The following is a 14,679-nucleotide window of genomic DNA, read 5'->3' as shown; positions in this document are numbered from 1 at the left end:
GAATTTGGTAAAGAAAAAAATAAATATATTATTTACCAGCTTAAGGTCGGTCCGTATGGTGAAATACCGTGACCTCGGCCTTGAATACTGACCTCGGCCCAGAGGGCCTCGGTCAGCACTTTCAAGACCTCGGTCACGGTATTTCACCATATGGACCTCCCAGCTGATAAATAATATATATATATATTTTTCATAATTTATTACACTTTTGTTAAGTATATCTTGATCAAAAGTTTAAGTATAAGCTTAATATACTTAGACTTTTGTATATAGTTTTTGGTATAAGCACGGGCGCAGATAGAGGGGGGGACGGGGGGGATTCGTCCCACCCAGATTTAAATTCACCTCGTTCGGTCCCCCCCACTTATAGGGAGGAAAAAATGTCTATGCTGTCTTTCTTTGCATAAGGCAAACCTCACGGAAAAATCAAAAGACTAATTACCATTCGGTTTATTGAGGTGCACAGCAGTACAGACATAGCTGCAACTGCGCAGACTGCACAGGTTGCGAGCTCGAGCTTGGTTGCTATGGTTACCCACAAGTTTGACAGGCATATCGGGGACAGCGCCTCCTAGTTCAGGACCCCAACACGGCATGATGAAGGGTGCCAAAAGGCAGAAAACGATTGCATCGTTTAAAAAAAAACGACTGTAAGTAAACTGTGCCTTACTTTATCATATCACCTTGCAATTTTTTGATAGTCTGTTCAAAGTAATGTCGTAGTGAAAGTAAAATCGTACGGAGTAGAGATGCCTTTCTGGTAGCCTCCTTCTTTCGGTGGTAGCCTGTAGATACAGTGCTCAGAAGGCAGTTTTAATGTTTAATCTGGCGTTCCCTGCCATAATTTCAGTGAGCATATTGTTTCATAAGGAAACTTTGCGAAGAGTTGTTGACTGACTGCCGCTCACGCAACACACAGGCATAGTTAGAAAGTCAGGATGCACTGGTTTACACTTTACACACACACACGTAGCCCAGCCTCTCACTATGTTTAACAGTTGGAACTTAGCGGTTTTAAAACTAGTTTTGCAGTTTTGCAATTTCTGTGCGTGATGATAATGTGTAAACTTTGGATTTCCATAGGCTATGTTAAAATGTTATGTCACACTTTTATTTACCACCATAAGTTGTAAAATGAATAGAAAATATAGTCAAGACATTTTTCTGGCCATTTTGAGCATTTAATCGACCCCACAAATGTGATGCTCCAGAAACTCAATCTGCTCAAAGGAAGGTCAGTTTTATAGCTTCTCTAAAGAGCTCAACTGTTTTCAGCTGTGCTAACATGATTGTACAAGGGTTTTCTAATCATCCATTAGCCTTCTGAGGCAATGAGCAAACACATTGTACCATTAGAACACTGGAGTGAGAGTTGCTGGAAATGGGCCTCTATACACCTATGGAGATATTGCACCAAAAACCAGACATTTGCAGCTAGAAAAGTCATTTACCACATTAGCAATGTATAGAGTGGATTTCTGATTAGTTTAAAGTGATCTTCATTGAAAAGAACAGTGCTTTTCTTTCAAAAATAAGGACATTTCAAAGTGACCCCAAACTTTTGAACGGTTGTGTGTGTGTGTGTGTGTGTGTATATATATATATATATATATATATATATATATATATATATATATATATATATACACACACACACACGCGCGCGCGCACGCACACACACACACACACAAAATGGAATCATTTGCTGACAGCTCAGTCCCCCCCAGTTCAAAATTCCTATCTGCGCCCCTGGGTATAAGCCAAGTATACGTAGCAGTTCATGTGAGGAAACCCACCAACATCCCAGAGTTGAAGCTGTTCTGTACGGAGGAATGGGCTAAAATTCCTCCAAGCCAGTGTGCAGGACTGATCAACAGTTACCGGAAACATTTAGTTGCAGTTATTGCTGCACAAGGGGGTCACACCAGATACTGAAAGCAAAGGTTCACATACTTTTGCCACTCACAGAAATGTAATATTGGATCATTTTCCTCAATAAATAAATGACCAAATATAATATTTTTGTCTCATTTGTTTAACTGGGTTCTCTTTATCTACTTTTAGAACTTGTGTGAAAATCTGATGGTGTTTTAGGTCATATTTATTCAGAAATATCGAAAATTCTAAAGGGTTCACAAACTTAAGACCCTTTTCACGTGACGTCACGACAAACGCAGCCACCATTTTGGAAATGTACTACCAGTAGTTTACCACAGCCAGCATTGAGGAACGGCAGCAAAGAAAGTGTTTATTTTCAGCAAGACTTCCATCATGCCACTATATTGTTGTGCACCTGGATGTAGTAACCATCAACAAACAAGGCAAGGGTTATCATTTTATCGGATCCCGGTAGATGCTGACCGACGGAGAAGATGGATAGCGGCACACCAACGCTTGTGTAATGACCATTTTGTTGGAGGTAAGACGAATAAAATTAGCCAGAAAAGGCATTACATTGCTGTTAACATTCTGTGGCGGCGAGTGTGTAACCAAATAGGCTAAAATAACCCATTGTAACCTCTTTGTTCTTCTGTAGTAGCTATTAGCTAACGACATTAGCTAGCGTTGTGTTCCTTTGCTGTTGGTAGACTGTAGGACAGATCAGAGGCAGTGTCCTACAAACAGCGCTTAATTTGAGGGGGAGCAAGCCGGAGCGTGCTCCGGAACCTCGGGCGTTGGCTCCAGCAGCTATTTACACTGGATCCGGTGATCCGACACCTCTTTTGACTATGTAACAAAAAAAACCAAAAACAAATAATTAAATAAAAAAATGCAAGTTTATTTAGTGTTAATGTCTGATTTTGATATCTGTCTTGTTGGTGATTTCTCTCATGAAACAACATCCACAAAATATCTGCAGATGAACTTAATTTGCAGTGTTATTACAAAACATGCCCAGAAGCGCAGCGCAGCGCCGCGCCCCCCCCCCCCTTTTTTTTCCGCACCGGAGCCGCTCATCCTCTGCGCTCCGGGACCTCCCACTTTACAAATTAAGCACTGCCTACAAATAAGTGTTCAAAACAAGAGGAACATGTATTTGTCTCTTAAATCCAGGCCATTCCCTGTAATCTGTAACAACGGTTGGAGAAAGTAATGGCAAATAGTGAGTGCACAAACCATAGAAGGTAAACTGTACACAGCGCCAGGGCAGTGTGATGGTATGTCTACTTTTAGATTGTGTTAGCTTATCAATGAACACACTCGTCACTCGACGAGTTTCACGTCTTTACGACGGATACTTAAATGTGTGTTAGGTATTCTTGTTGCAGTCTAAGCAGTCATTGTAGCAGCTAGATGAGCAAGAACCGAAAGGGTCTGTGCCATAAACCGTTATTTCTGTACGGCGTTGCTAATGTGTCGTTACTGTTGTTATTTCTCCCTCTGCTCGCCCTGTAAATGCCCTACGTCGCTGGATAGCGAAGGTGTTTTCTGCATCTCGCTCCTTTTTCTTGTATGTTCTCCGTTTGTCGCCTTCCTCGCATTCAAACCAATTCAAGCTGAAGTCCGCTACATGTCCAAAATGGTGGTTGCGTTTACGAAGGTCACGTGACTGAAAAGGGTCTATACTTAATAAAATGAATTTGAAGTATGCTTCTTTTTGATAAGGGTCGTAGTCCAAATAGCGTTCCAGTTAGTCCTAAGTGTGTCCATGCTAACACTGTACTATTTGCAGAAAGATTATGCGTGCCTTGCTGGAAGTAGTCAGCTTCCTTCACTCCCAGAACATAGTTCACAGAGACCTGAAGCCTGAAAACATCCTACTGGATGACAACATGAACATCAAACTGACTGATTTTGGATTCGCCGTCCAGATTGTGCCACAGCAAAAGCTCAATGGTAAGTCCTTTATGTTTATCCCTCTGAATCTGATTTTTGTTATTTTATTGACCTTAATCACATGCCTTTCATGCCATGATTTCTAAATAAATTTTAGAAACATGAAAATCATTTCAGTGTCTTACATTTTTGCACTTCAGGTTCAATTCTTTGCACCAAGATAATTCATGCAAGTAATATAGTTGATTGGAAGGTTGTCAGTTTAAATCCCAACACTGCCAAGATACCACTTTCAAGTCCTTGAGCAACCTCCTTAACTTTCAACTGGTTAATTGTACCTTGTCTCAACTGTAAGTCACTTTGGATAAAAGCTTCAGCACGATGAGGAAATGTAGTTCCTCTAACTATGTTAGAAATGGACAAAATGTAAAGGGGTGTATTTTTTTTTTTAATATTATATTTTTCCAAACAGAGCGAGATCATACCGTATATTCTTAACCTTGTGCACACTTTTAAGGAGTGCTTTCCAGTGGCGAACCGTGACTTCAGCTCAGCCAAAACTTAGCCAGATGCATAAAAAAAGCAACAGGGCAAAGGATTTTGCTAGGGATTAGCAACAGGCTGCCAGGTAGCTCTGTTGTGTGTAGTTGTCTATGTTGATTTTAAAAGTAACTAAGTAAATTACATAGGGAAATTAATACTTAAGTATGAGTGGAAAATGCTGTAGCGAGCGTGTGTGGAAGAAGAGTCTGGAGGCAGAAATCTTAGTTTCTCAGTTGTTACCCTGTGCTACTTGCTCTCGATAGATAGCACTGGCTTGACTGCTTTATTAGCATTTGCTAACACTACTGATGAACGCTACACCGGCTAGAAGGTTACCTCACTGCTGCGCTGACGGCGCTGATTCACGGTTAAGCTAGCGTTGGCCTTCAAGAATGCCTAGGGTGATACATTTTTGGCCCCTCCCACTATAAATCAAAATCTGATTGGTTAATTCATCTGTCACTTCCTACATAAACATACACTGCCATGGCCTTCTGTCCCGGCAATGAAATCCTAATCAATGAGTGAGCCAGCTCTAAACTCTTCTCAGCCTAGAAACAACAAACAAAAAAAATCTGATTGGATAACTCGTTTTTAATGTTTTCAGGACAGGAACCCTTTCATTTTCGAAGCAAATTTGATAGAAAATGAAGCCAAAATAGAATAATTATAATGAAATTGTGAAAGATTGAAAGAATGAATGAATGAATGAATGAACCCTTTATTGTCACTGTCACAAGTACCAGCGAAATTAGCCGTCAACCCGTCCGTACATATACATACATACAATTGACACAGGGGGAGTAGACAGGACAGGAAGACAGGGATGAAAAATACAGAGTAACATGAGGGGAGGGGAGGAGAAAAAAAGCAACCCCCACACTATGCTCCTGGGCGGAGTACAGTGTGGGAACATTAAAAAAACACCTCAGCACATAAGCACAAAATAACACAGTACACTTTACAACATGAAAACTTGGGACTCGAGGGGGAAGGGGGTGAGGGAGGGGGCGATCATGGGAGGGGGGGTAAGGGGAAAGGGGGAGGGGCAGAGGTATAGGTAACCCAGCGCAAACAAGCAGTCCGGTCCTGCAGCTGAAGACGATGCTTACCCACTTGTCACACTGGGGGTAAAAGCGGCGACCATGGGAAGTGGGGGAAGGAATACAAGAGAGTCTGACTGCAGTGATCTTCAGGGGGAGTTGTTGTCCCAGCAATGGCCTTGGCCAAGGCCAGTGCTGGCTGAGGGAGCCGAAAGCAGATAAGATTGGAATTGTTTGGTCTTGGGGCGAGTAGACGCATTCTTTTACACGACTACTCTGTCTGTCCATTCTGGTCTCCAAATCGATCCATTTTCCTTTGCAAAGCCAAAAGCTTCTCCATGATGTTATCCATGTTGCGGTTCAAGTTCTGAATAGCCACAGTCTGAGTGCCAACAGCTCTGCCCACCGCTTCAATCATGTCAGGCAGCTTTATGGGGCTTTGGACAGCTGTCACCATTTTCTGATTTCCTCGATAAACCAGGGCAATGCCTAATCCAATCAGCAAAAGTCCTGTAATCATGGTTCCAAATAGGTAGATGTCTTCAATGTCCTCCACAGAAAGAACCGCCAGGTACATGACACGCCACCTCTCCCACGCGTCCATCGTGTAACCAGCTGCGAACGTTCCGGCAGAACAGTCTGGTTCCCCCAAACCCAGGCTTCTCGTTGAGAAAATTGTGTCAATTGCGTGAAGAGACCAGTTTATCAATTCCATGATTTTTAGTTTGGAGAGCAGTGCGGAGAGAGTCTCTCAGAAGTATAGACAATAGACAGACGAGACAGCAGAAGCAGGGAAGATAAGGGAGAGGCAGAGAAATGCGACCGCCTTCCGTGAGAGCATGGAGAAGAAATTAAGAATGACAGAAATGAAATATAACATTTGAAATGCTGATATGTTTGAGCCTTCTCTGAAGGCCTAGAAGGCCCTGATGGTTCACCTCTGGTGCTTTCGTTGCTGGCTACTAGCTGTACACTTGCTATGCAAAGGCTGATTTGTATTCAGGACCAGTCAAGAGTTTGGACACACCCTCTAATTCAATGCATTTTCTTTATTTTCATTAAATAAAAGACACTTCATGTCTTAAAGTAATGATGGGTGTTGTTTCTCTTTAGTTAGTTGAGTGGTTCTTGACATAATATGGATTAATACAGTTGTCGAATAGGGATATTTACTGTATTTTTATTATTTACTGTCTGATTTCAAACACATTAAGAAGGCAAGAAATTGCATTAATTAACTTTTGACGAGGCACGCCTGTTAACTGAAAAGCATTCCAGGTGACTACCTCATGAGGCTGGTTAAGATAATGCCAATAGTGTGCAAAGTGTCATCAAGGTAAACGGTGGCCACTTTCCCTTACAAAAAAGTTGTTTATTCAAGCGTGCTTCTAGTATACTTCTTTTAAACTAAAAATAAGAGAGTATGCTTTGTTTACTTTTTATTTACTTATCAGAGATATACTTAATAAAGTTATACATAAGTACAGTATACTTGGCTTATACTGAAAAGTATATAGAAAAGTCTAAGTATATTAAGCTTATCCTTTTAATAGTAGCCCATAAAATATTTCTTTTTCACACATATTGGCTTCTTTGTGATATACGGCAGCATGTTTTAAATCCCATCTTTTAAACCTACATGTACCATAAGTTTGTGGTCAGCTCAAAACACTTAAGTTGTCTACTGGTAGTGTGGATGAGGTAAGGGTTAGGGCGAGAAAACTAATAGTATACCTAGATTGCAGTATACTTCAAAACTAAAAAGTGGACTAGATGTATATAACCAGTAACTAATAGTATATTTCCAATATGCTATAAAGTATACTTTTATAAACTAAAAAGTGGACTAGAAGTGTGTAACGACTAAACCAATAGTATATTTCCAGTATACTACAAAGTATACTTTAGTAAACTAAAAAGTGGACTAGAAGTATAAAACAAGTAAACTCATAGTATATTTCCAGTACACTATGAAGTATGCTTTTGTAAACTCAAGAGTGGACTACATACAAGTATCGAACTAGTCAACTATTAGTATATAAGTTTACTTGTGGTATACTTGCAGTACAAAATAAAAAATACTCATTGTATACTCAGTTTACTTCTCTTAGACTTAAAGTCTACTTTTTATAAACTAAAAGTGGGCCAATTTAGTCCCCAGAAGTATTAGATTAGTTTACTTACAAGTACACTACCGTTCAAAAGTTTGGGGTCACTTTGAAATTTCCTTATTTTTGAAAGAAAAGCACTGTTCTTTTCAATGAAGATCACTTTAAACTAATCAGAAATACACTCTATACATTGCTAATGTGGTAAATGACTATTCTAGCTAAATTCTACTAAATGTCTGGTTTTTGGTGCAATATCTCCATAGGTGTATAGAGGCCCATTTCCAGCAACTATCACTCCAGTGTTCTAATGGTACAATGTGTTTGCTCATTGCCTCAGAAGGCTAATGGATGATTAGAAAACCCTTGTACAATCATATTAGCACAGCTGAAAACAGTTTAGCTCGAGAAGCTATAAAACTGACCTTCCTTTGAGCAGATTGAGTTTCTGGAGCATCACATTTGTGGGGTCGATTAAATGCTCAAAATGGCCAGAAAAATGTCTTGACTATATTTTCTATTCATTTTACAACTTATGGTGGTAAATAAAAGTGTGACTTTTCATGGAAAACACAAAATTGTCTGGGTGACCCCAAACTTTTGAACGGTAGTGTATACTGTAAGTACATTGATATCAGTATACTTGGTACACAAAAGTATACTATAACTTTACGCAAGTATACTGAATAAAATGAACTTGAAGGATACTTCTTTTTGATAAGGGTTGAAGAATCTAAAATATGAAACAAATTGTCTTTTGACACTTAATTCCATATTTGTTCCATGTGTTATTTCATAGTGTTGATGTCTTCAGTATTGTTCTCCAATGTAGAAAATAGTCACAATACAGAAAAACCTATGAATGAGTAGGTGTGTCCAAACTTTTGACTGGTGCTGAATATTTGCAGTGTTCTAGGACAAGAAACCGTATTTACTTTCATCCAACTGCCCTATATATACACTTTTCCAACTGTTAGTTCCAGTCCACTAATTTCATTGGTCAAACGACATTCTAAGAGTGCTAATATTTAATATAATAGCATTAGTACACTTCACTTTTTGTATCACTCCACTTGTCTGTGTTGGCTAAATAAAGTTCCAATTCTAACAATAGTTTGTTTCATTGAAACCACTGAAAACTACACTTACTATGGGTCAGGGGCGCCGCTAGAAATCTTGGGCCCTATGAAAGATTACAATTTAGGGCCCCCCCCGGTAAAATTTTCAAACTCAAGCAACTGAATTTCAAGTCTGTTTTTGGCTGGGACTTCTACTTTACTATGCATGTGATCAGCTACCTATCAAGTTTAGGTGATACAATTATTTGGTATATGAACATTTTAAATGTAGAACTGTCAGAATTGGACTGAATAGACTGTTGCCTTAAAAATGATATATATGGAAGATATATATAATTTTTTTCTTTTATGAGCAACTATTATTAGGCCACTCAGTAGCCTATGGAGTTCATTCAATCCAAATGTTTGTGTTGAGAGAAATTGCATGCATCACTGTATCAGTATGGATTTATAACATTCTGTATGCACATTATGGATACTCCAGAGCTCTCCAGCAAACATCAATAATCAGGATTACAAAATGTATTCCTTTGTTTCCTCCATTTATTGACTTATTGTATGTGATCAAATGTATGCCTTGATGAATAACTACACTAGTTTTTTGATACAATTACATAGTGCACTGCAAGAAATCCACTAAGTGTTTTTGGTTTCTTTTAGGCATCACACATTTATTAGAAAACACAGCAAATGTTCAAATATTCAAGTTAAATACTTAGCAACAGTATCAATAAATCCACATATGAACAATAGCAATGATATCTATGACCACAGCTAATGTGCAAAATATTAAAGTTAAATACTTAACAAGATCAACAAATCCACACATGAACAATGGCAAAACATCTAGACTTAATTATACAATAAAGATACCTATGAAAAAAGGTGATTTTTTTTTTTTTCACACACAGTGTGATATCCGGACTTCATAATTCATCACACCTGCTCCTGCTTAGCAACTTCTAGAATGTACACCTCTGTTGCGTACATAGAAAAACTGACAACTGATCTAAGCTGCGCTAACAGCGCTGTGCATACACGGAGCTACATATTTCACGTGTCCCGCGCCCAGAATCAGACTGTACCATTAGTAAAAAGGGTGGAGGGGTGAAATGACTATCATAAATAATTCAAGAAAAATTTTATAGCAAATCATAACCATGTATAATTTGCATATTTTAACAGATGAAATGAAATATTTTATTTCACAAACTTATACAAGGCAATACTATTAAAATAATGTTAATATCCCTCACAGGCCCCCCTGTCAGTGCCAGGCCCTTAGAATCGTCCTAACTTCCTCCCCTAGCGGCGCCCCTGCTACGGGTTGTCAGTCAGTCAGTCAGTCTGTGCAGTGCAGTGCAACACAATTAGTTAGGAACTAATTTCCTTAAAGGTGAGCTGAGGTCATTTTTAAACTTGCTTTATTTCTTATTAACGTATTATTCAGTTACGTTTGCGGTTTTAGTAACCTTATATCGTGACTCATATTGGCAAATAATTGCAATTAAATATTGTGCGAGACTTGTGCGAGACTTCGAAACGTCAAGTGTCAGCCAGGTGTCAGCGCCGCCATTTTGAAAACTGTTTTCCAAACGAAATATTGCACAAAAACGAGTTTAAATGACGATTACTGCCTACTTTCTTCAAACTTTCCTGATTGTTCTCAAAACAAACAAAACTTCCGGCTTGATTACGTCAGCATTCAAAAGAGGGCGCGCACGTCTTTTGACGACGTTGGCAGATGTTGGTCACTTTGATTTCCGCTGTACGTTTTACTTCCGTCCTACGATGTCTCGCACAGGTCTCGACGAATCTCGTTTACGGCCATTGCTTTGACATATGGACTGATGTATTACAAAGCATATTTCAAACACTCATAACTTGCTGTAGCAGTGACAAAATAGCGATCAAAAATGCATTCCGATATTTAATAAAATGAGAGAAATAGAATTTTGATAATAAAAATTTGCCTTCAGTTCGCCTTTAATAAAAAAAAGTTTTAAAAAAAAGTTATGCAATTTTTTCAACATGAGAAGATGAACTTCATATCCTCAAACCAATGCCAATGTGTGATTTTCTTTATATAGTGTATGTATGTATTTGTGTGTGTGAGAGAGAAGATATGATGTGGCTGCACAAAGATATGAAGTTTATCTATGAAGTTTATCTTCGAGTGATGAACATATTCACAAGTGAGCGAAGCAAACGAGAGAAAATATTTTCAACATGAGAGGATAAACTTCATATTTTTGCACCAGTGTGTAATGTTTTTATTATATCGACACATTCACAAACAAAAAGTACCCAAATTAATCAAAATAATTCATCGATTTCCTCATGAGTGACATGTAGAGAATAATGTCAGAGTTTTGGTTCTCCATGTCTTGGATGTAGCTTGTATGAAAAATACGAGTAGTGTATTTCCCAGTAAAACATTCGTGTCCATATATATATATATATATATATATATATATATATATATATATATATATATATAAAATTTACACACACACACAAAACCCCAATTCAAAAAAACTAGGGACGCTGTGTAAAATGTGAATAAAAACAGAATACAATAATTTGCAAATCTCATAAACCCATATATTTTTCACAATAGAACACAGACAACATATCAAATGTTTAAACTGAGAAAATGTACCATTTCAAGGAAAAAATATTTCCCCAGAATATTCTCTGAATATTTTGATTATATTATGTATCGTAGATGATGAGATACGAGTATTCAAAGACTTCGCAATTTTACACTGAGGAACATTATTCTGAAATTGTTCCACAATTTGTAAATGTAGTTTTTCGCAGATTGGTGAACCTCTGCCCATCTTTACTTCTGAGAGACTCTTTCTCTCTAAGATGCTCTTTTTATACCCAATCATGCGACTGACCTGCTGCCAGTTAACCTAATTAGTTGCAAAATGTTCCTCCAGCTGTTTCTTTCTCGTACCACTTACTTTTCCAGCCTTTTGTTGCCCCCTGTCTCAACTATTTTGAGACGTGTTACTGCCATCAAATTCAAAATGAGCTAATATTTTTCATGAAATAATAAAATCTCAGTTTAAACATTTGATATGTTGTCTGTTCTATTGTGAAAAAATATGGGTTTATGAGATTTGCAAATCTTTGCATTGTTTTTATTTACATACATCCATATATATTTTACATATAAAATATATTCTATCCACATTCACTGAATATGAGCAACTGCGCACTCTGATTGGCTACTCTACTAGTAGGCTATCAGCTCATATACCTTGAGTAGAGAAAAACAAAATGGTAGAGCATGTTGCTGAACCAACCGAGGACGAAATAAAAACTCTACTCGAAAACAAAGCCGCAAAAATTATCAAATACTTAAAAGAAACAGAAATAGCTAAAAGAATATAGTCCCCCCCCCATTATTGCCTGTTCCACACTCCAGCCCAGTTGGTGGTGATATGCACCTCTAAGTTGATTTGCCAACCACCAAAAACCCTGAAGAAGAAGAAAAACCCTCCCCCTCCAAAAAAAAAAAAATGGAATAAAAGTATTTGATGATAAGAGTGTTTTTTTCTTCTTCAAGAATTATTATTATAGCATTTTTTTCTCAAATTGCTACTGTCATTTCGCCGGTTTGTTTACATTCTAAGCAAAACGTTCTACGTTTCACAAAACGTAGTCATGCGTGCTCAACTCTGTTTTTCCACTGCTTTAAGCATTCTTTTAGCTATGCCAGATCTTTGTACTGTATATGGTAGTGGTCACAACAGTACTCGTGACCGTGGCACGTTCTGATTTTTTTAGAATTCCGTCCGTGATTTGGACAGGGGGCGAGGAAACTCTGAGGCTTAGTACGGAGAGGAGATGAGGGGATCAGGACACTTCGTCCAATGACCATTTTGTCCAACAGTTAAGACATTTCGTCCAAAGGCTTTTTCATACGCAGTATCAATTATTTTATATTTCAGGTATTCTGGTGTTCGCGAACGAAAGCCCCATGAGAGCGCTGCTCGGCGCCTAAAGATTTAACATGATCCAGCCGGGTTTAAAAATTAATAACTTGGCCAACGGAGCTCACAAGCGAAACCACAGGCACTTCCCTCTAAGCCTCCCCCTTCGAAAGAGCACTGTCTCAGGTTGGTAGGACCGAGCCTTGGCCCGGGATTCACGAACGAAGCCCACGTGAGAGCACTGCTCGACACCTGAAGATTTAATATGATCCAGCCAGAAAAAATAGACATGCAAGCAAGCAGCCTGCAATGACAAGGGAGTGAACTCATCCCAGGGTCAGCAAGTGGCATGGGCTGACGTGGTTACCCCCCTTAGTACGCTCTTTAGTGTCGAAGCACATGTACTATGGCACTAATTTGCTTTCCACAAATATGTTTTGCTTCAGTCAAATTCCATTGAGAATTCCTCCTTTTTTCGATCAAACAAATATCTGAGATATAAAATAATTGTTAATGCGTATGAAAAAGGCTTTGGACGAAATGTCTTAACTATTGGACAAAAAGACATTGGACGAAGTGATCATTGGACGAAATGACCTGTATTCATACTTGATGGTCGGTAGAAGTGTCTTATCTTCAGAAAAGTGTGACTTTTTTTAAATAATATAGGTCAAAACCAAACACATCTATCTTCGCGCGATCATTCAAATCATGCTAATACTGAGAAAATTCAGCATCGATAGTGTATATCCACTATCATGGTGGATGCTCATGACGTACACATTTTGATCACGTGGTTGCAAGTCATCTATAGGGGTCCACACACATGGCGCTGTGCACACGTGTAAAAATGATCAGACACTAGCTATCAATATTCACAGGTCCGTCCACAATCTTTGACCTGACGATTTGTACAGTTCACTGCTGCACATGGAGGCATTTTTCTTCTAATTTTTCTCACCAACTACATAAATACAGTGGTGTTTGAAAGTTTGTGAACCCTTTAGAATTGTCTACATTTCTGCATAAATATGACCTAAAACATCAGATCCTAAAAGTAGATAAAGAGAACCCAGTTAAACAAATGAGACAAAAATATTATACTTGCTCATTTATTTATTGAGGAAAATTATCCAATATTACATATCTGTGAGTGGCAAAAGTATGTGAACCTCTAGGATTAGCAGTTAATTTGAAGGTGAAATTAGAGTCAGGTGTTTTCAATCAACGGGATGACAATCAGGTGTGAGTGGGCACCCTGTTTTATTTAAAGAACAGGTATCTATCACAGTCTGATCTTCAGAACACGTTTGTGGAAGTGTATCATGGCACAAAACAAAGGAGATTTCTGAGGACCTCAGAAAAAGCGTTTTTGATGCTCATCAGGCTGGAAAAGTTTACAAAACCATCTCTAAAGAGTTTGGACTCCACCAATCCACAGTCAGACAGATTGTGTACAAATGGAGGACATTCAAGACCATTGTTACCCTCCCCAGGAGTGGTCGATCAACAAAGATCACTCCGAGAGCAAGGCGTGTAATAGTCGGCGAGGTCACAAAGGACCCCAGGGTAACTTCTAAGCAACTGAAGGCCTCTCTCATATTGGCTAATGTTAATGTTCATGAGTCCACGATCAGGAGAACACTGAACAACAATGGTGTGCATGGCAGGGTTGCAAGGAGAAAGCCACTGCTCTCCAAAAAGAACATTGCTGCTCGTCTGCAGTTTGCTAAAGATCACGTGGACAAGCCAGAAGGCTATTGGAAAAATGTTTTGTGGACGGATGAGACCAAAATAGAACTTTTTGGTTTAAATGAGAAGCGTTATGTTTGGAGAAAGGAAAACACTGCATTCCAGCATAAGAACCTTATCCCATCTGTGAAACATGGTGGTGGTAGTATCATGGTTTGGGCCTATTTTGCTGCATCTGGGCCAGGACAGCTTGCCATCATTGATGGAACAATGAATTCTGAATTATACCAATGAATTCTAAAGGAAAATGTCAGGACAACTGTCCATGAACTGAGTCTCAAGAGAAGGTGGGTCATGCAGCAACACAACGACCCTAAACACACAAGTCGTTCTACCAAAGAATGGTTAAAGAAGAATAAAGTTAATGTTTTGGAATGGCCAAGTCAAAGTTCTGACCTTAATCCAATGGAAATGTTGTGGAAGGACCTGA

At 38.7% G+C, this 14,679-nt stretch overlaps 1 protein-coding gene across 1 annotated transcript in view; it reads left to right on the top strand.

The window, feature by feature from the left end:
* phkg1a (phosphorylase kinase, gamma 1a (muscle)) overlaps window positions 1-14,679 on the top strand; it is a 52,734-nt gene that overhangs the window by 18,130 nt on the left and 19,925 nt on the right. The window contains exon 6 of the mRNA XM_060905721.1: window positions 3,674-3,837. Coding sequence (XP_060761704.1) covers window positions 3,674-3,837 — 164 coding nt within the window. The remainder of the gene's footprint in view (window positions 1-3,673; window positions 3,838-14,679) is intronic.

This window comes from Neoarius graeffei, chromosome 23, assembly GCF_027579695.1.
Source record: "Neoarius graeffei isolate fNeoGra1 chromosome 23, fNeoGra1.pri, whole genome shotgun sequence".
Taxonomy (NCBI): domain Eukaryota; kingdom Metazoa; phylum Chordata; class Actinopteri; order Siluriformes; family Ariidae; genus Neoarius; species Neoarius graeffei.
This window is presented reverse-complemented; position numbering and strand designations above follow the sequence as displayed.